Source organism: Populus nigra, chromosome 13 (assembly GCF_951802175.1).
Source record: "Populus nigra chromosome 13, ddPopNigr1.1, whole genome shotgun sequence".
Lineage (NCBI taxonomy): Eukaryota > Viridiplantae > Streptophyta > Magnoliopsida > Malpighiales > Salicaceae > Populus > Populus nigra.
In genome coordinates, this window is record NC_084864.1 from 4,087,247 (window position 1) to 4,107,277 (window position 20,031).

Below are 20,031 nucleotides of genomic sequence, written 5' to 3' on the forward strand. Positions count from 1 at the left end.
TTAAATACTCAAGGAGTTCCAATAATTCAGCTCTAGACCTATTTATAGTCAGATAAAATAGATAAAATTCTTTGATTTTGGTATTAACAGTTGGCTTATTATAAGAACTTTCAGTGGATCAAAATTAATATTTCTTGTTTTTAATTTTTTAATTTTCTTCGTCCTATCCATCAATTTTTTATTTTTTCAGTTTAGAATTTTAAAAAATACAAACCCGGATATCCCGGATATCCACAATTAAAACAAAACAATAAATAAATAAATGCAACAGTCACACATACAAACAATTCATTTAAAAAATATTAATTAGAAAGGTTAGTTTCAGGACATAAATTGTGTTTTATAAAATTATGATTTTTTTTAAAATTATATATATATTTTAATGTATTTGGATTGTTTTAATATTAAAAATAAATTTTAAAAAATAAAAAATATTATTTAATTTTTAAAAAATTGACCGGCAATTCAAAATATCAAGAAATGAGAAGAGAAATTGAAAGTAGACATGACACCACTACAGCCCACCCCCAGTCGAGAGAAGAAAGAGCAGGAGACTAATAAAATAGACTGAGACTATACGCCACACTGACACCCACACCCTAACCCCTACCTTTTCCCTTCTCCCTCCACAGCCATTACAAATACGACCCAACTCCCCCTCCCGTTCTGTCTTTCTCTAGTAATCAACCCCACCCGCTTCCCCTTTTCATCTCCCTCTCCCTTTCTATCTCCCTACATGAGAGAGAGGTAGAGACGGGTATAGTTTTCAAGAGATGGGCAAGTATATGAGGAAGGCTAAAACGACAAATGATTTAGCCGTGGTCGACTTGAGTTGTGGTGTCCGTACCCGAGCCAAAACCCTAGCTCTCAAGAAACAACAAGCCCTCAGATTGCATGCCTCCTCTGCCTCTCCTCCTCCCCCCTCGTCTCCCGCCGGCTACCTCCAGCTTCGCAGCCGCCGTCTTGAGAAGAAACCACCTCCAGTTCCATCATTGCATCATGGCTCCCCGCGAAGGCAGCAGCAGAGACTGGGTGGTCAGAACAATAACAAATTGGGGCAGAAAGAAAGCCCTAGCCCTATTTTGAAACCGAGTTCGCGGGTGGATAAAGATTCCGGGTCGAGTCAAGAGAGAGAAGGGGGGGAGAGTAAAGAGGTTGAAGAGAATAATAACAGCAATAGTAAAGACTTGGGTTCTTTTGGAGATAATGTTTTGGACATTGAAAGTAGAGATAGGTGGGTTTTCTTACTTTTCTTTAATTTCTTGAGAAGTTTGAAATGCTTTCTTTTTTCTTTATTCTAGGGTTTTTTTTGTTGAAATTCTGAGTAATGGTAAAATGGGGGGACGTTGAAGAAGTGTATGCGTCTGCCTTTTCTTTTTTTTTAAAAAATTGCTTTTGGAAAAATTGGAGGCTTTTCTTTTTTCTTTTTGGTGTTTAATTTTAGGGCTTTCCTGTCTGGTTGATAAGTTAATGGAAGGAAAGAGGGGTAATCGAGGTGGGTTTTCAATTTTCTTTTTAAAAAATCGGGTATAGTTTGGGGTTGGGGAAATTTGTGTATTAGTGTTTGATTGCTGAGAAAATGAGAGAAAGAGATGAAAAATAGAAAAGTCGTGTGTTTCTTGGGGGTTTGAATGGGTTTTTCCATGCCCGTGCTTTGTTAATTGCTGAGAGTGAAAGAGAAGAATCTTGACATGTTAAAGCCTCAATTTAACTTCGTTCCTGATTTGGGGTTTTCTCCTTCTTTTCTGGCTGTGTGAACTTTTTCAGGGTTTTCTTTCATCTATTTGGTTTAGTTTAAAGCTTTAGTTGTAATATTGGGGGCTTGAGAAGACTATAATTTGCGTTTAAAGAGGAATTGTGGCAGCCTTTTGGGTGGTTAAGCTGTATCTTAAGCTTCATTTCTGTTAAAACAAAACTCGTAGCTATAAAGAAGAGAATTAAAATTTATTTCATTCCATCCCCAATAATTGCTTGACATAAATGAGAGATTTTCTGCTTTACATATAGATAGTTGGAGTTTTTTCCTTTTTAAAATAAGAACAAATTGTGGTGGAATCTTTTTCTGAAGCCTTACCTTTTATATTTTAAAGTGATTTTCTTTATAAGAATTTTGCTTCCCTTTTTGTTTGGTTTCTGAGAAAATGCGGTGTTGAGAAGAAATTTAAGATGTTGGATCTAACCTCAAGACTCTTAGTACTCTAGACCCATGAAACTAAAACCACGCTACCAATTTCTCTAATTCTCTTTCAAGTGCTTTAAACATCTTCCGTCATGTATAGTTTTTTTTCTTCACTGAAGTGTGATTTGCATCTAGGGGAATTAATGCCCTAACTTTGTTTCGTGGTTTTAATGAATTATTAACCATCTTCATGGATAACAGGATTCGTATGACTTCATTGCATTTTGCAGGTCTCTGATTAAAAATTCCATGATTTCGTGGTTTACTGCACTTTACACTGAACATGCTTTACAGTTCTTGCTAGATTGCTGTTACTTCAATTTGGTTGTTACTATGCGGGCCCTTATTATATGTGTATCAAAACAAAATAGTTTAACTTGTGTCCTCTTCTTGTAGTGCTCTCAGACATGGATGCCATTGCATTATTTTAATCAAAACAAACAAAGCTGTTCCATTGGTTCTTCCAACAACAAATACCTCTGTATTTTTTAAGCAATATTATTATTGTTTGGTGTTTTTATTTTGAACATAAATATGTTTAGTGTGTGTTTTCCTTGTTATAAGACTTGGTTTTTATCTATGTTTGGACACAGGATGCTCTAACAGAAACTCTGATTTGATTCAAAGCCTAAAGAATGTTTCTTTTTCTTATTTGCTTCATGTAATGAGGATGGGATATCTAAAGTGGTTTTCTACTCCTTCCTTGATCCTTTGGTGCTTGTAACTATCCTCTCTATATACGAAAATTGAATATGGGAAATACAAAGACCTCATTTTGCGTATTTTCTGTTGTAATTCCCGAAATTTGTGAAGTTTATTTCTTAGTTTTTTGTTGCTTGAGGTACATCATAGTAAAAAATGGTTTGTTGCTTTATGTGGTGGTTCGAATATTTCTAGCGTTTTAAGCGATTGGTTATTTTTATGATTGGGAGGTTCCTGGCACCCTTTGCAGAATGTACGTGGCCTGCAATGTGTTAATGGCTTGGAAAATCTTAAGTTTTCAATTGTTCACATGCCGACACGATTTATGTCTCCTTTTAATGTTATTTGCACAAGCTTTGTATTTATTATCAGTTCTGATAGCTTTATGACACGCGACTTACATCATCATGCGCAGCAGTTGTTTCTCCTCATTTCATTATGCTATATGTTATTTTCCCTTAGGATACATATTCACTGTGCCCATGTCATATTTATCTTCTGTCACAGGAGCACTAGGGAATCCACTCCTTGCAATTTAACAAGAGGCACAGAAGACACAAGAACCCCTGGTTCTACTACTAAGCCTGCTAGCCCAACTGAAAGTAGCCGGAGATTACAGAACTCAATGCAAAGACGCATCCCAACAACCCGTGAAATGGATGAGTTCTTTGGCCCAGCTGAAGAAGAGCAGCTAAGGCAATTTACTGAGAAGTATGTGCCTCCCATCTATTTGCTTATCTCATTTGAATGATTGCTTAGGATCTTTGGACTATCTTGTAATGTTTCTGCTGCGAAGTTTACATCCTCTTAGCTGATAGAAACGCTGATTTTTGGCAGGTATAACTTTGACCCTGTTAGTGACAAGCCGCTCCCTGGACGTTATGAATGGGAGAAAATGGATCCCTAGAAGACATTAGCATTCCATCTGGACATTTCCTGCAGACTGATGATTGATCTTGTGCTTAGAATTTTAGAAGTAGCAGGAATTAGTAGTAGTTCTATCGGTGGTGGTGTTGTTTCCATTTTCCATCACCTCTTCTTTTAGTTGTAAAGAAAGTAGGTTTGTCAAACATGTGTAGACTAATGGTCTGTAACATAACAGGGGGTTATGAGTTACACAACAAAATACAAACCAAGGTCCTATGTCTAACAGATCTTCTGAGAGGGGAAGTGAAGAAGATGTAGATTTAGGCTTCAGGCAATTAGGTCAGTCTCTCTGGTACAGAAATTTACTAGATTTTCTTTTTCACTTAGTACTGTATTTTCCTCCCCTTATTTGTCTATACTTGTACTGATGCAACTTCTAAAAACTACGTGGAATAAGCATGACCCTTTTCCCCTCTTTATTTTTTTTTGTCTATATCTCTGTCATCTACTGGTCTCTGCACAGTTGAATTTTGGCTGGTTTGTATCCATGTGAGACGGTGCATCGAACTTCGGCTTTTGGTAAGAGGCTAAATATTGATCATAACCGACCAGTTATTTTAACTTTTTTGCTGGAATGGATGGGTGGTGGTTGTGGTAGGGTAGCTCATTTGGAGTCTTTAGATGTTTTGAAAGAATCTTGTCATGTCATCAAGTTCCACTTTTCACTTCAAAATTGTAATCTCCTGTTCAAATTTGTGCATCCTGAGGTAGGTGAATGGAGTTATGTAAGAACTTTGCAAGGTGCTTTTGTGGAAGGGGACTGGACATGGAGAAATAAGCTTGTTTCTACTGTGTTGCTTTTTTATCTTGTCATCCGTCTGAACGGGAAGATTTGGTGTCAACACTTGACAATAAGGAAGTCTTGATTGTATTTTCCTTCGAGGCTGCTAAAATGGAGGTTGAAAAGAATTATTAAATTTCTCAAAACACGGGCGTGAACAGGTAACAAAATATGAAATCTCTAGTGTTGTTGTTCTTGTCAATGGTGGTGGCCAGAAAAGTCGAAAATCCATCTTGTTGAGAGGGAGCCATGGAATCCTAGCAATTGAGCATGCGTGGGTAGCAAGAAAGTGAATGATTTGCCTAATCCTAAATGGAGATAGTCAAATAGAGATGCCCTTTTCTTATGGAATATAAGGCAGTTTGGTCACACCTGTAATGATAGGTTGCTGTGATTAGAAAACACATATCGGTGGTTATAGTGGTGGTGGATGTGCCTTTAAATGGTTGAAAGTTTGAAACCAAGGAATCTTCAATTCCCAATAAGCCTTTATTTGATTTCAAATCTTTGGATCAAATCTTCAAATGGGCACTTAATTTCTTTGTTGATTTACAAAGAGGGACGGCAATTGCAAGGAAACTATCTTAAACTTAACTGCAGTTGTTCTCTAAATGTTTCTTTTCGCGTTGTTTTGAAAATACTTAATTTTTTTTATTTTTAAATTATTTTTTTTATATTTTCAAATCATTTTAAAACAATACCAAACCAACTCCTCTCCTCTTGTTTGTAAATTCCATATGCAATATTACATATTTAATGTTTTGGCAAATCAAGCACTTCATAATGCTAGCTTTTTTATTTTTTATTTTTTTTTATAAAGAAGAGCAATTGCACACATTATAGAATCATTTTAGTACATATTGTTATTATGGAAGCTGTTTTTTTTATATATAAATATTCTTTTTTCAAAAACATTTTTACACAGTAAAAACAAATGACAATATCTGTGCAGATACGGTGTCATCGTTTTTCAGAAATGGGTGGACCCCATTACTGAAAATTTTTTTTAATACTAAAAACCTAGAGGTGGTGGGTAGGGGTGATGGTACTATGGTAGACTGGTTTAGACAGGGTGACCCATTGTGTGCATGGTTTTGGATCCAAGGTTGAATGAAGCTGTAAAATTTCCCACGCACGGACTGTCTCTTTGTGGGCTTTTGAAGATACTCAGGGTAGCATTCTCGAGGCGAGGGCTGCCAATTTGCAGAAATTGCCAGACATTTTGTACCAAATGTTGCCTAGAAGCAGAAATATGTTACACATGTGTTTACAAGCTGCCGAGTCTACAGAAAAAGTGGTCCTAGAAGACTTTCTGCTAGATTGATAATGACCCCATCTGAAGCTTTTCAAGGAAAAAAAAAGGGTAGCTCGGGAGATCTGCAATATTTACCACCCCAACAACCCTTCTTCTTCAACTAGTGGGGACTGCATTTCTGTAAAGACTATTCATGATTAATATGGAACTTTTGAACAGCAGAAAATCTCATTGCATCAGCAAAAGAATATCTCATTTGAATCATGTGTGTTCCCTTGGCCAACGGCTGCTTGAATCGCAAAGAAACAACCGCCCCATTGAGTTAATGAAATCACTTGAGAGCTCCGATGATTTTCACTCATAAAGTATGGCGATTGACGATTCAGTTTATTTGACCAGTAGTGTATAAGATGTTCATTATGGAAACAAGGCTGCTGCTAGGGGTTGCCATGCATGTCACCGGCGACTGCCTCTTTTTGAGGCCATCAATGGCCGGCATGCAGTAGCATCTCTATTGGCACGTGAAGCGCACAGATGAGCTACATGAGTTAGTGATGACAGGCTGCATGACTCCGATTGGTACCTGCCGGAGAATAATCTCTAACCAGACGGCAGATTTTTTAAAATGGTTTTCTTGAGATACCAATTCCTTGATAAATGAATCACAATGTGCTAGCATTCCATTCATAGGGGAAAATTACCTAGGTGTGGAATTGTTGTCTCAGGAGGAACGCGTTGTCACATCAGGTGTGGAATCAGCAACCTAGATGGGCACCACTGTGATTTATCGAATTAAATAATATTTTTAAATACTTATTTGAATAATTAATGAGATATTAATTTCTTTACTTATGCAATAACTCCACAACCTAGCTACTATATTAATAAATTTCATATACAAATAATTTCTTTGTTTTTTTAAATGTAAAGATATATTTTTATTCAGTTGAAGAATAAGTTGTGTTCTCTTCTTAAGAATTCTTCGAACTTAGAACACTATCGTTTAGAATAAAATATATATTAATTGGTATTTATTATTTTTTCAACATTTCATTAAAAAAATCTTAATTTAAACAATCTTGAACTTCTAACTTATCTTCTTCATTAATGGATCTTATAGCCAAGTATAAGATACTATCTACACCATATCTCTCTTAATTTGTGTCTTAGAACACATCTTTGGAGGGAGGTGTTCCATATAAAATAGATAAAAATATAATATTAGATTCTTCCATACTAAAGCTATTTTAACATCTAATCTATATGTATAGATTGAAACACAACTTTCTAGATCTATTTTTATAGATATTTATATCCGATATATAAGTTGCTTCTCCTAATTTTTTTGTAGAGAAATTCTTGGACAATCAAAACTTTAATGATTAAAGTAAATATATCTCATTTCTAAATATGTTATCTATATATAACATTAGGAGAACGACACCATCCCTACTGACCTTTTGTAAACATAAGGTTTATCTATATTTTTAATGAAATCAAATCTGTTTGATTATACCATCAAAATTAAATATTCCTTATCCTTAAAGCTTGTATAATACATTTATACATTGCATTTCATGTTAGTCTTTCTTTTAAAGACTCACTTAGATCTATTGGGTTTTATCCATTCAGGTGGATCAACCAAGTTTCAAACTTACATGAAGTTCATAGCTTCAAATCATTTCTTGAAATAAATATCATATATTTTACATGTAATTGGTAGGCTCATCAATTATGAGTAACATGTCATTCATAATTTCATGAGAGGTTCTTATCTCATTAATGTATGATATATCATATAAAATTTATAGAGATTTTGTGTTTCTTAAGGTTTAAACTAAACATTCAATATTTTAACCTTGGGAATGTATTTCATTTGGATGTAGTGTTCTAAGAGGAGTAAGAGGAGTAGAGAATTTCATTCTCTTTTAGATGATCCTAGAAATATTAACCACTTAGATTCAATCGAAGTTTCTTAATACTTATTCCAATATGTATTTCAATTTTATTACAGTTTATATTGATCCTGAGAACTTTAAATTTAGGTATATACAAATCATTCGCATAATTACTAGATCTATAAAAACATTATTATTATAAAAGAACAACATTTGTCCTCAATAATATATTTAAATTCATTTAATATTAAATAAAATGGAAATAATATTTTAAAATACTGAAATAAAATAACACTTATAAAGTTCTAGTATCAACCTATTAGATAAAATAAAATAACTAGTTCTTACAACTAATGCAGCAACCATTGCTTTATTACCGAGTCGTAAGTCCATTTTGCTTTTAAATAATCTTCTACTTTCCTTTGGTTTCTACATGCAATTATAAATGTAAAAACCACATTCAATATCCAATACCCAATAATTACAATGTAAAGTAGTAAGATAATTTTCAATTATAAACATATTTGAAGTAGAAGCTTTATTAAGCTTATTTGCCTTCACGGTTGCAAGGTGGTAATTCCTCCTCCAATATCCTTCTTGCCATAACGATAACAAATGCCTTTGTCTTTCTTGATGCCCCTAGTAGGTTTATTTAATTTAAAGACACCACCTTTATTCTTGTTATCTTTCTTCTCAGACATTCTAGAAGACTAAACTAGAAGAAAGAGGTATTTTTCCTTCTTAAGGGCCTTTTCAGCAGTCTTATGCCCCGTTTGTTTGCTGAAAAATAATTTTCTTTTGTAAAGTGAATTCTGGAAAAGTGAATTATTTTTTGATGTTTGGTAGTGTAATGAAAAATAAGTTGGAAAATATTTTCCAGTGTTTGGTAGTGTCATGGAAAATAAGCTGGAAAATAACTTATTAATGTTTTATTTTTCTCAAATTTATTAAAATAATGAGGAACAAATCTTAAAAATTAAAAAGTTGAATGAGAATAAAATTAAAAAAAAAATAACTTCATAAATTATCTCAAATAAAATAAATAATAATCAAAATAATAGAGATCAAATCTAAAAAATAAAAAAATAAAAGATGAAGAAATTAAAATAATAATAATAATTATTTCATAAATTATTTCAAATAAAATAAGTAACAATTAAAAGAATAAGGATCAAATTTGATAGAAAAAAAATTTCAATAAAAAAATAATAAGGAAAAAGCAAATAACAATTATAAAAATGAGGACCAAAGTTAATATAAAAATTAAATTTTAAGACATGAAATTGAAAAATAAATATTCAAAACAAAATATATATAGCAATCAAAAGTTTGAGGACCGAGTTTGATATAATCAGCAAATAATATGACATTTCTAAATTTTTCACAACTTCCGGAAAGTGTTTTTTGCTCAAATTTTCCAGGAAAACACTTTCCTGGAAACCAAGCTAAATTTTCCTTTGACTGGAAAGTGTTTTCCGTTAACCAACTTTTCTAATGGCAAACAAACACAGGAAAGTTTAGAAAGTGGTTTCCCATAAATCACTTTCCGGGAAACAAACATGGCCTTAAGCATATTAAACAATTCTGGCAATGTACTATCCAACTTGTTCATTTGATAGTTCATAATAAATTGCGAAAAGCTTTGGGGTAATGACTGCAAGATCAACTCAATACTTAACTCATGGTCCATGACAAAACCCAGTTGGTTCAATTTCTCAATATAACTAATCATTTTCAAAACATGGGTGTTCACTGAATAACCCTTTGTTATCTTGTAATGGAATAACTCCTTAGAGGTCTCATACCTCTATTTCCTACTAGCCTCATCAAATAATGTTTTGAGACGCATAATCATAGTATAGTATGGACATCCATATTCTCATGTTGTTTTTGAAGTTTAGGTGACAAACTGACTAACATTAAACTTGCAGCCTATTTATCATTATCAGCATGACGCTGATGTTCATTCCTAACTTCTTCTTCAGCATCCTCAATAGGAGTATTTGGAATTGGATTTTCAAGAACATGCAACCTTTTTTTCTTGCTTGAAAACAATTCTCACATTTCAGTTCAAATTCAAGAAATTTGGTCCAATTAATTTATTAGTATCAAGTATGCTTTGTAGGGATATGTTACTACTCATTTTGATCTACAAAACTATTTATATAAAGATAAATAGTATTAGTTTCACGCACAAATATTTAAATTCCAAATTTAGATAAGGTCTTTAATCTTAATTTGATTTATCTAATGGGTTAGGATTCCATTTAATTTATCTAACTTGAGTGACTTAACAAATCAAAATAAATTAAATTAGATAGATAACATTATTTATCAATAACATCTCTATGTTACTCCTAGATTAGTTAGATGACAACTCTTTATCTAAATATATCATATATGTTTTTCTTAACTAATGCCTCTAATCTCATATGATTAAGTAGAACCACTTAGATGAACCTAATTATATAGCATTAAACATATATATAGGTTAGTTAAGTAGAACCTAATTTTATAGTATTAAACATATCAATTAATGGTAACTTTGAGTGACTTGACAAATTATCCATGAATAAAACTCTAGTTTTATACATATAAAATTGGACATATTTAAGCTAGCTCCTTCGAGCCATTGAAAAGAATTAGCTGGTCAAACCCTAGGTAGTTGTAGCAAGTCCATTGCAAGCACTTTAGTTGTAACCTTCGTCACCATTTCTTTTTTTTTTTTCGTCTTAGATTACATAATAATTTCCTATCTAAATTTCTATATTTCTAAATTAAATAACATTTACATAATTAATTAAGAAACCTCGAGTTACATTTGAGAGGAATTAGATGAAAAAAAATTACAACCCAGAATAAAAAATAGAGATAAAGCAAGACTTGCAGACCCTATTTAATAAAATTACAACCATTCAACCATCAAATAAAAGCACAATCATATTGGTTTTAAATGTGAATAATCATCCATCATGAATAAAAATATTTTAATATCATGATAAATATATTGCATGCTTCAATTCTAATTATTAGTTTTATGTGCTACTATAAAATAATATTTTTAACACTTAGAAATATTCAATCAAATCTAATTTGATAATTTCCCAAACAAAAATTCCATAAAAAACATTTTTCAAAATTTAATAAGAAAATTAATCACATTAAAATTATTATTAATATCCTAAAATATTTTAGGATTAATTAAATAAAATTTTCTGGATTAAAATACTCTCATTATTTTAGAAAAAAAATATTTTTCTAAATATTATTTAATTAAACAATTTAATTAACTAAATCTTAATCCCATTAGGATATCATAAAACTTAAAAAAATTGAACTAAACAATTTAATTCATTCCTAATCCTATTAAAAAAATAAATTTTTTAATTAAAATAATTTAAGGTATAAAATCCAAATTTTATTTAATGAAAAATAGTTTTTAATTAAATCCTAATTATATTAGGAAAATTAATTCTATAATTAATTTAATTTGAGTTTCAATTAAAATAAAATCAAAAATTTATTTGTGGGGTTAAAAAGGCATAAATAAAGGGGTAAAATGTTATTTTATATTAAAATAAACCATATGGTCATGAAATAAAATGGGATATTAAAACCATCTCCTTTTCCCTTTCTTTTACTATGTGCCGCTGACAGGGCACCTTGCCCTTACAACCGATGTGCTTTCTAGCGGTAGCTAAGGCTACAACTGCCTGAAACCATGCACGGTGTAGCCCTTGTGTGCTACATCTGTAGCAGCGGCAGCACCCAGCGTAACCAGCAACAGCGTTGTGCCAGGGTGTTGCTAGCAGTGACAACGTCCAACGCACTTGATGTTGCCACTCACGACAATATAAAATATAATCTATATGTTAATTATATTTTAGTTTTTAATTTCTAAAATATATTTTAATCAAGTTATATCTAATTACATCATTCCAATTTAATTTTTGACTAGTGGTTCTTAATATGTGTGACCTATTAGATTCTTAATATATTGGCCCAAATATAAAATATAATTCTAATTAAATAGAATTAAATAAATTAAATAATTTAATTTATTATTAATTCATCAATTGATTAATTTATATTTAAAAATTAGGTGCATTGTCTAGTAACATGTTCTAATCCTCAAAATATTTAAAAAAATCATTAGTGGTTTGACTGAATCTTTTAGGGACTGGTTTCTCAGTATAATTAATATCATTTCATCAATAATATTCTGATTTGATATTAAAACATGAAGTATATCTGCTATGTTAAATCATGTTTGCTCTTTGCATAATAACCATTGATTGTTTGAATAATATTTGAAATTCTTTTCAAATCTCATTTCATCTTGGTTAAGGACTTCTCAGTCAATGCTATTTGAGAATAGATGGAATTTTTTATATAATTCATCTAGGGTGATGAATCATCTCTTAATCACTCAAGTACTTTTATATAATTCATGTTACATCTAATGTCTTCCCTTTCGTTACCTCAATTAAGATAACATGTAATAGGATCAAAGCATAATATTCTCTATATAAGATAAATTAATGATTTTAATTTTAAGAATCACTTATACAACCGTGTCATAAGCCTTTTCAAAGACATAAATGATCTTTTCATAAGGAATTTTCATACGGGTCAGTTCAGTGTACATGTTTTATAACAAGCACTTATATATTAGTTCTAGGTATCTCTTATAGTCTTATACCTTAGTTTATGAGAATAACTGCTTCCTTTCATGAAGGGAAAAAATATAATATGTATCAGTCTCTATGGCTCTAATGAATGTCTGGTATTTAAGATAGTATAGACTAAGAACATTTTAAGAACAATGCTTTTATGCAATAGAAATTCTATAATTATAACAATTTTATAATTTTCTTTGTAAAATATTTTTATCTCATGGACTTTATTTTTACTTGAAATTCTTTAATTTAATATTATATAAATATTAAAAATAAACTAAATTTTTATTAATAATAAACATATATTTATATAAATATAATAATACTAGTTGATAACATATTAAATTAACATCACCATCTTCGAGCAATTCTTCAAGAAGATGAGGCTAAGATTGGGAAGTGTTAAGATCACTTAACAAATCAAGAAGAAGATGAGGCTAAGAAGCAGAATGATATTAGCAGAGAAGAGTCAAGAGAAGAGAGAAATGATATTAGCAGATAAGAGTCAGAGAAGAGTCAAGAGAAGAGAGAAATGAGATCGAAATTGGACTGCAATCTATTCATATCCAATGTGATCCATACACTTCGCTTTTATAGTAATCAATATTAACTACTAACAGATTAATCCAACTAACTCTAACTAAGTAACGGAATTCTACAACTAATAGCAGGTTGCGTGTCCTTGACGTTTGCCTTCTCATAGCAGCCTTCTTCTTGTTGATGTTTCCCACCATTATTCTGCCATCCTGAATCGTAACAGGAAGATTGGTCAATAAAAAGGAAGTTGTTTCTGGTGGTGGCATGTGGTTGATTAGTGAGGGAAAATAAATGTGCAATAATAGTTCAAGGCCTCTGGTGGTACTTGGAAGGTTATTTTACGGTGATTTGGGTGTTGTTTTGGTGGTGGGTGAGGTTAAATGATTATTCTAAGCTGATTTGAGCAGAATAAAATTAAAATTATCCCAAGTTTTACTTGTCAAATATATATATATTAAAAAATCTCATTTTATTCAAAACCCACGTTCACTTTAAACCGGCTCTGTGATTACTAGGAAGGGGAAGATTGTAAAAAAGGTGGGTTTCAAGTGGTGTTTTGATTTGTGATGGTCAAGATATTATAACTTCTTTGGAAGTATCGTAGTGGTGGCAGTTTAAAATATTTTTTATTTAAAAATATATTAAAATAAAAAAAAATTAATTTTTTATATCAGTATATTAAAATGATATGAAAATATAAAAAATTTTTATTTAAAAAAAATTTAAAATTTTTAAAAATATGATTTGCATTACGTTACTAAACACTGTTTTAAGATGAAGATAACTGTTTGATAGTATTATAGTAGTGGTGGTTTGGCTTGGGGATGATCAATGGGTTGTGGTTGGCTGAAGTTTCAGAACAGGAAGAGAGAGTAAGATATACATTTTTTTTCTTTTTTCTTTTTATAACTTGACGGCAATTTCTCTATTTTAAAACAATAAAAGTCCTTAATTAAAATACAATAACAATTTTAAATTGTTTTGTTGATATTCTTTCTCGACAAACAAAGTATTACACAACATGTAGATTTTTAGATTTGTTTTTTAGAAATCACCAGTTTGAATTCCATGAACTTCAAGATTATCAAAATCTTATTGATTACTAATTTTAAAATTATAAAATTAATTAAGATGTACATAAATTTTTCTGGATATTTATATTAATAAAATGAAATAAAATAAGAAATGAAAGTAATTTTTTCTATTTCAAATCATGAATCAAAACTTAAATATGGAGAAGGCAATACATTTACCAAACTGAACAACAGGGAAAAGCTCCTTGCAATAATTTCAATTGGGCAGTTTCATAGGAATCTTTTGTACAAGCACAATTATTGCACTGAGAGAACACAGTAAAGTTTTTGAGTTTAAAAGTAAAGTCTTTATCGCAAACTAGTTACGGTCAATTCTATTAAATTGTCGCGAGCCACCATGGCCTATAGTCACTGCTCTTCGTATCTTAAAAATAAAACTTTTTGTCACCATTGCATTTGAGGGTGGATTCCTTTCTTCGACTTTTTTTTTTTTTTTGGTATAAATCACGCGGTATCCTGAAACTGGTCCAGATTAATCCACGCTTGTACCGGATCAGCTCATATAGGGGTAAAGTACTCCCAAAGAAAGTTTCTCCATACACAAGGAGGGGTTGAACCCCTGACCTTGCTTAAGGGATGAGAGTGCCAAACCACTAACACCGTGCCCTTTTGGGTATTAAAGTGTTTGATAATAAATTAAATTATGATTTATTAAAAAAATGAATTTGAAATATAATTTTTATGTGGTATTTTTTTAATTAAATTTTATAAAATTTTGTTTGTTTTTATATTTCAAAAACGTTTTTAAAAGAAATTGAACTTTTTTATTTTTTCTTTGCTTCAAATTGATATATTTTTGGTGTTTCTAGATCATTTTGATACACTGATATCAAAAATATTATTTTGAAGTTTTTTCAAGTAAAAAACACTTTAAAAAACAACTATAATCATATTTTTACCAAACACTTTATAATTTATATGTGTTTTTTACTATACATAAACTTCAACTATAATTTTTACCAAACACGTATTTAAATTCAACTAACAACAGCTAACCATGTCGTTTTAAATATTTTTTTTAAATTATAATTACAAAAACTATATATATAAAAGCTTCACGGATCTGAACATAGCTCACACTGAATTTCATTTCTAAAAGTAAGAGTTGCTCAGAAAGACAGTTTGATTTAGACCAAACATTATTTACTGCTCTGTAAATGGCCTCACACACGTCAGATAAAGACTCTTGGACAAGCTCGGAAACATTAATATAAATTAGGATATATGATTTTGCGTTTATGACAAACACTCAATAAAATGGAAAAATGAATCATGATCTCAATATTTTGAAGATCACAGACATCATATATTTTTCACCACTGTAATGTATGAAACAGAAGGGCGTGGGTAGGCCTGTTCACTTGGCCATTTTTTTTAATTCAATATATTTTTAACCGCTTAAAATTAAACAAAAATACTCCATTTTATGATTTGTTTGTTTTTTAAATATTTTTTAATTTAAATTGAAAAAAAACTCTTTTTTAATAAAACTTTAAGAAAAATTAGGGTTATTTTTTAAAAGTCCACACAATCTTTTTTTTTTAAAAAAAGGTTGTTTGACTTAAAATTAAATAAAAATATTTCATTTTATCGTTTGTTTGTTTTTTAAAATATTTTTTTTACTTGAATTGAAAAAAAACTCAATTATTTTTAATAAAACTTTAAGAAACATTAGGGTTATTTGTTAAAAATCCCATGTAACCTACTTTTTTTTTAATTCTCATGCACTTGGTTAGTGTAAATTAAATAAAAAATAATTTTAGAAATAAAAATATGTTACATTCAATGAGATGCATGACCTGAATTACGAGTTTAATAAGTTAACATTGGTTAACTCAAATTCTTTTAATTGAATATTTTTATTTCTAATTTCATCCTTTAATTTTTTTTATATTTACTATAAAAAAAACACATTGGAAGAGCTTGCATATTAATTTGTTTTTGCTAAAAAAGTTATCTGGCTTGCAGCGAAGTGCAAGTCAAATAGCTAATCTTCTTTTGTTATGTGTGTATACTGTGTAAATTATTGTTGTAGGTTCTATTTGAAGAGTTTTAGAGACAATAATGAAAACCATAGCATGATGCTTATGGTGTAGAATGCTGCATTATATAGAAAACTATTACAGTCTAATAATAATAACAATATCAAATACAATATGATAATAATAACAGTATCAGCTCTATAAGGAAAGATATTTAAGATTCTATATACACAACTAATCAGCTCCTCATAACGTCTTGATTTCCATGGATTGTTCCTTGATGCTAGGAGTGATTTTCTAGTTGATTGCTGCCTTGATTGTCTCTAGAGTGTAATGTGCTATTATCACCAACATCCCTCCTCAAGTCAAGCGTAGTTGGCAACACGCGAAGCTTGGATCGAAACAACAGAAACAGAGATTTGGATGGACTTTTGGTGACGATGTCTGCTATTTGCAAAGTGGATGACACATGTTTAACTGTTAATATACCATTGCAGACTAATTCTCTAACAAAATGAACATCAATATCAATGTGTCTAGACCTTCGTTGAGCTACTGGATTCCTAGTCATGAAAATGGCACTGGTGTTGTCATAGAGTAAAGTTGGCTGTGGTGGTAGTTGAATACGTAAATCATGAAATGTTTAGCAACCATTTAACCTCAGCTGCAGTGAGTGCTAATGCTCTATATTCTGATTCTGCTGAAAATCTAGAAACTGTGGTTTGCTTTTTGGAGGTCCATGAAATCAAATTATCACCCATAAAAATTGCATACCCTGATATTGAGTGACTGATTTCTGGATAACCAGCCCAATCAGCATTTGAAAAAGCTGAGATATTGAGATGACTTGATGAACTGATGCTGAGGCTGAAATGGAGAGTGCCTTTAACATATCTGAGAATTCATTTGACGGTCTGAAAATGTGATTCTCTTGGTGTATGCATGAATTGGCTTACTGAATTTATTGCATGTGTAATATCCGGTCTGGTGATGGTGAGATATTGTAGCGAACCAACAAGAGAGCGATAGATTGTAGGTGAATGAAATAGAGGACCATCAGAAGTTAAATGATGAGAAACAATCATCGATGTTGCTTGTCATCACCCAATTTTTGGGTGATTCCCCAAAATTCGTTTTTTTTCCAAAAAAATCATAATAAAAAAATAAAATAAAGGCTGCAAAAATAGGCGAAAATCAAGCTGCAATTTTCGGAAGAATTTCAAGGGCCAAGTGTACGCTGTTATGCGCAAAAATAGAAAAATGCAAATTCAAAGGTCAAATTAAATGAGTATTGGACGAATTTGCATAAAAATTAAGTCTAATGACATAATTAAATTTTTAATGGGCCAATTTGATTTAATCATAGGCCAAATTGAATGTTAATTATGTTTAAGAATTAATTTGGGTCCAATTGAAGGATTTAATTAAGTGCAAGGACTTAATTACACTTTAAGCGGGTCAAAATTAATTTGAGGTCTTAATCGGTGAAAAATTAAGTTTGGGGGCCTAATTTGAACTTAATTGAAAGATTGGAATTTTGAAAGACCTAATTTAATTTTTACCAAGTTTTTGCAAAAAAAAAAAAAAAAAAAAAAAAAAAAAAAAAAAAACCGGGTCACTGTTCATCATCTTCCCCGCGAAACTGCCCGAGTGGCAGACTTCAAGGAGCATTTTCGGCCTCGTTTCTTCCTCCAAATCCGACAACCCGTGCACCAAAATGTCCACAGGAAACCCCTTTATCCTCGAGAATGGTCCGGTCGGGTCGAAAAACTTTGAAACGGCTTCGTTTATTGGCCCAAAGTGGCCACCTCGTTCAGTCTGCAGCCTTGGATTGCCAAAATTTGGCAGCTCGAGGTGCACACTTTGAACCAACGGCTTGGATTACTCGAGTCGAATCAAGGGCTGAGACTTTTTCCACATTGAAGACAAGATTACCCTCTTTCCAGCCCTATAAATAGGAGCAATTTTCATGCTCAGAGGACGGAGGAAATCGAGCTCAAAGTTGGCCGAAAACCAGCCTTCTGTATTCATTTTTCCTGCAAACAATCCTTTTTCTGCTTCCTCTTTCCACCGTGGCCTTCAGCCACCACCACCTTCATCACCTGACTTCTCACCATCATCCCCACCTCCAGTAGCCATAAAACCATCTCACGTGACAGTTGCACCACTTCTCTCCCTCTCTCCTCTGTAAAAATCTTCTCCTCTGCCACCGTGACTCCAGCAGCGGCGGCGACAGCAGAGGTAGCATCCACCACCTTGCCCAGAAGCTCTCTTCCTTCCCAAAGGCAGCCGGGGTAGCAGTTCTCTCCTCAGCCACACCAACAGCTCCAGCCGTGAGCTTTCCTTCTCCTCTGCAGGACTCGTTTCCTTCTTCTTCCAGCCGTGACCAGTGCACGCCGCCGGCCTCACCACCTCCAGTTGCACCGCGCTCCACCAGCCAGGCCGCCAACTCCCTCCACGCCAGGTAATTCTCTCCTCCCCTTCCCCTTCTTCTTCGTCGTCTCAGTTCTTTGTTCACTGAGTGAACAGTGGACGTGAATTATAATTCACGTCCTACTGTTCACGCATGAACAGTAGACGTGAATTATAATTCATGTCTACTGTTCATGCAGTGTATTATATCTTTTTTTTTTAAAAAAAAAACAATTTCAAAAATTAAAAAAAAAATCCAAAAAAATTCAAAAATCATTTTAAAAAAACTTGTGACTCTTTTAAATATTTTTCTGCCAAGTTTGCTTAATATTGGATTGTATACTTACATTGTAAGATACAAGTCCGGTATTAAAATACCCGGTTTTCTCCGAAATATTTTTTAAAAAAACAAAATTTCAAAAAAAAAAAATATTTTATAGCATACGGCCAAGTCCTAAAGAATTTTCCAAGCATGTTTTCAAAAGAAATTCTATCTTTCTCACATTTTAAAAATCCAAAAAAAATGGATATCATAACTAGTTATGATCATCCATTAGGGTTTGGCCAAAATATCAAAAACCTTTTTCCAACCTTTTTTTTTTAGGATCCAGATGTAGGCTTTAATATTTGTGGGGTGTAAAATTACAAGATAAAGTACACCCTCGGGTATTAAAGATACAAGGTGTAAATAAATGCAATCCTAAAATTTAGATTTTAGAATGGTTAGGATTTAACCCAATAAGATAGAGACTCCCTCATGAAGGGAGATCTATCTTGAACCTTATAAAAGACCAACGAATAGAAACTCGACCTAGAAAAAAAAATAATCAAACAACAATGCAGCTTACCTTAGGTAGGGTGCACTGGGGGTGATGCGTCTTCCCCTTGCACAACCAGCCCCTTACTCAGACTCTCGCAGACCATAGGTTCCTAGTGACCATAATACTAGGTGGCGACTCCAAAGAACCAAACCAACAATAATAATAAAAAAAATCGCCAGCGGACGCCGCGTGGATTTCCGACGTGCGACAGAATGGCGACTCCACTGGGGACAGTCATGTCTGGTCGGACTAAGCATTGATTGTTTGATTGTTTTTCTTTTGTTGGTCTTTAATTTTAGCTCGCATTTTTACCGCTTTAGCATGCATTTTAATTTTGCGAATAAACCCAATTCTAGGATTAGGTGGGGAGTAGCGGTCTGCCTCATGACTTTCAGTCGGGGTTCAGATTCGTGAAACATCCAACTATAAACTGAGTGTTTACTCGGTAATGGCGGTCACAATGTGTCCCAACCATTCCTTGTAAACCCCTATACTGCCTTCACGTGAGGTGGTCACTGGGCAGTTCATAGACCCTTTTAAGACTAGGTAGAAAGCCTACCCATCATGTAATGACCTAAAACCTTCCTTTAGAGCATGAACCCCTTACATATTCATTTTGCATGGGTTTTTGTCAGTCATACCCAATGTACCTACATTTGCATCCACACACATACATCCATCCATTGTAAATAACATACATACATGCAACAGGTTGAAATATAGGTCCCCAAATAGCCTATAACACCCGACTCTGAACACAAAAC

The 20,031-nt window shown here is 32.3% G+C and overlaps 1 protein-coding gene across 1 annotated transcript; it reads left to right on the top strand.

The window, feature by feature from the left end:
• Positions 1–541: 541 nt before the first annotated feature.
• On the top strand, positions 542–4,227 carry LOC133671554 (cyclin-dependent kinase inhibitor 4-like). The gene is made up of 3 exons (XM_062092330.1): positions 542–1,234; positions 3,389–3,592; positions 3,719–4,227. The coding sequence occupies exons 1-3, from the start codon at positions 774–776 to the stop codon at positions 3,786–3,788; spliced, it is 735 nt and encodes a 244-aa protein (XP_061948314.1). The 5' UTR covers positions 542–773; the 3' UTR covers positions 3,789–4,227.
• Positions 4,228–20,031: the final 15,804 nt, after the last annotated feature.

Coding starts and splice junctions, on each gene's coding strand:
- LOC133671554 (XM_062092330.1), top strand. CDS start 774: ATGGGCAAGTATATGAGGAAGGCTAAAACGACAAATGATTTAGCCGTG. Junction 1,235..3,388: donor GACATTGAAAGTAGAGATAG/GTGGGTTTTCTT, acceptor CTTCTGTCACAG/GAGCACTAGGGAATCCACTC. Junction 3,593..3,718: donor CTAAGGCAATTTACTGAGAA/GTATGTGCCTCC, acceptor GATTTTTGGCAG/GTATAACTTTGACCCTGTTA.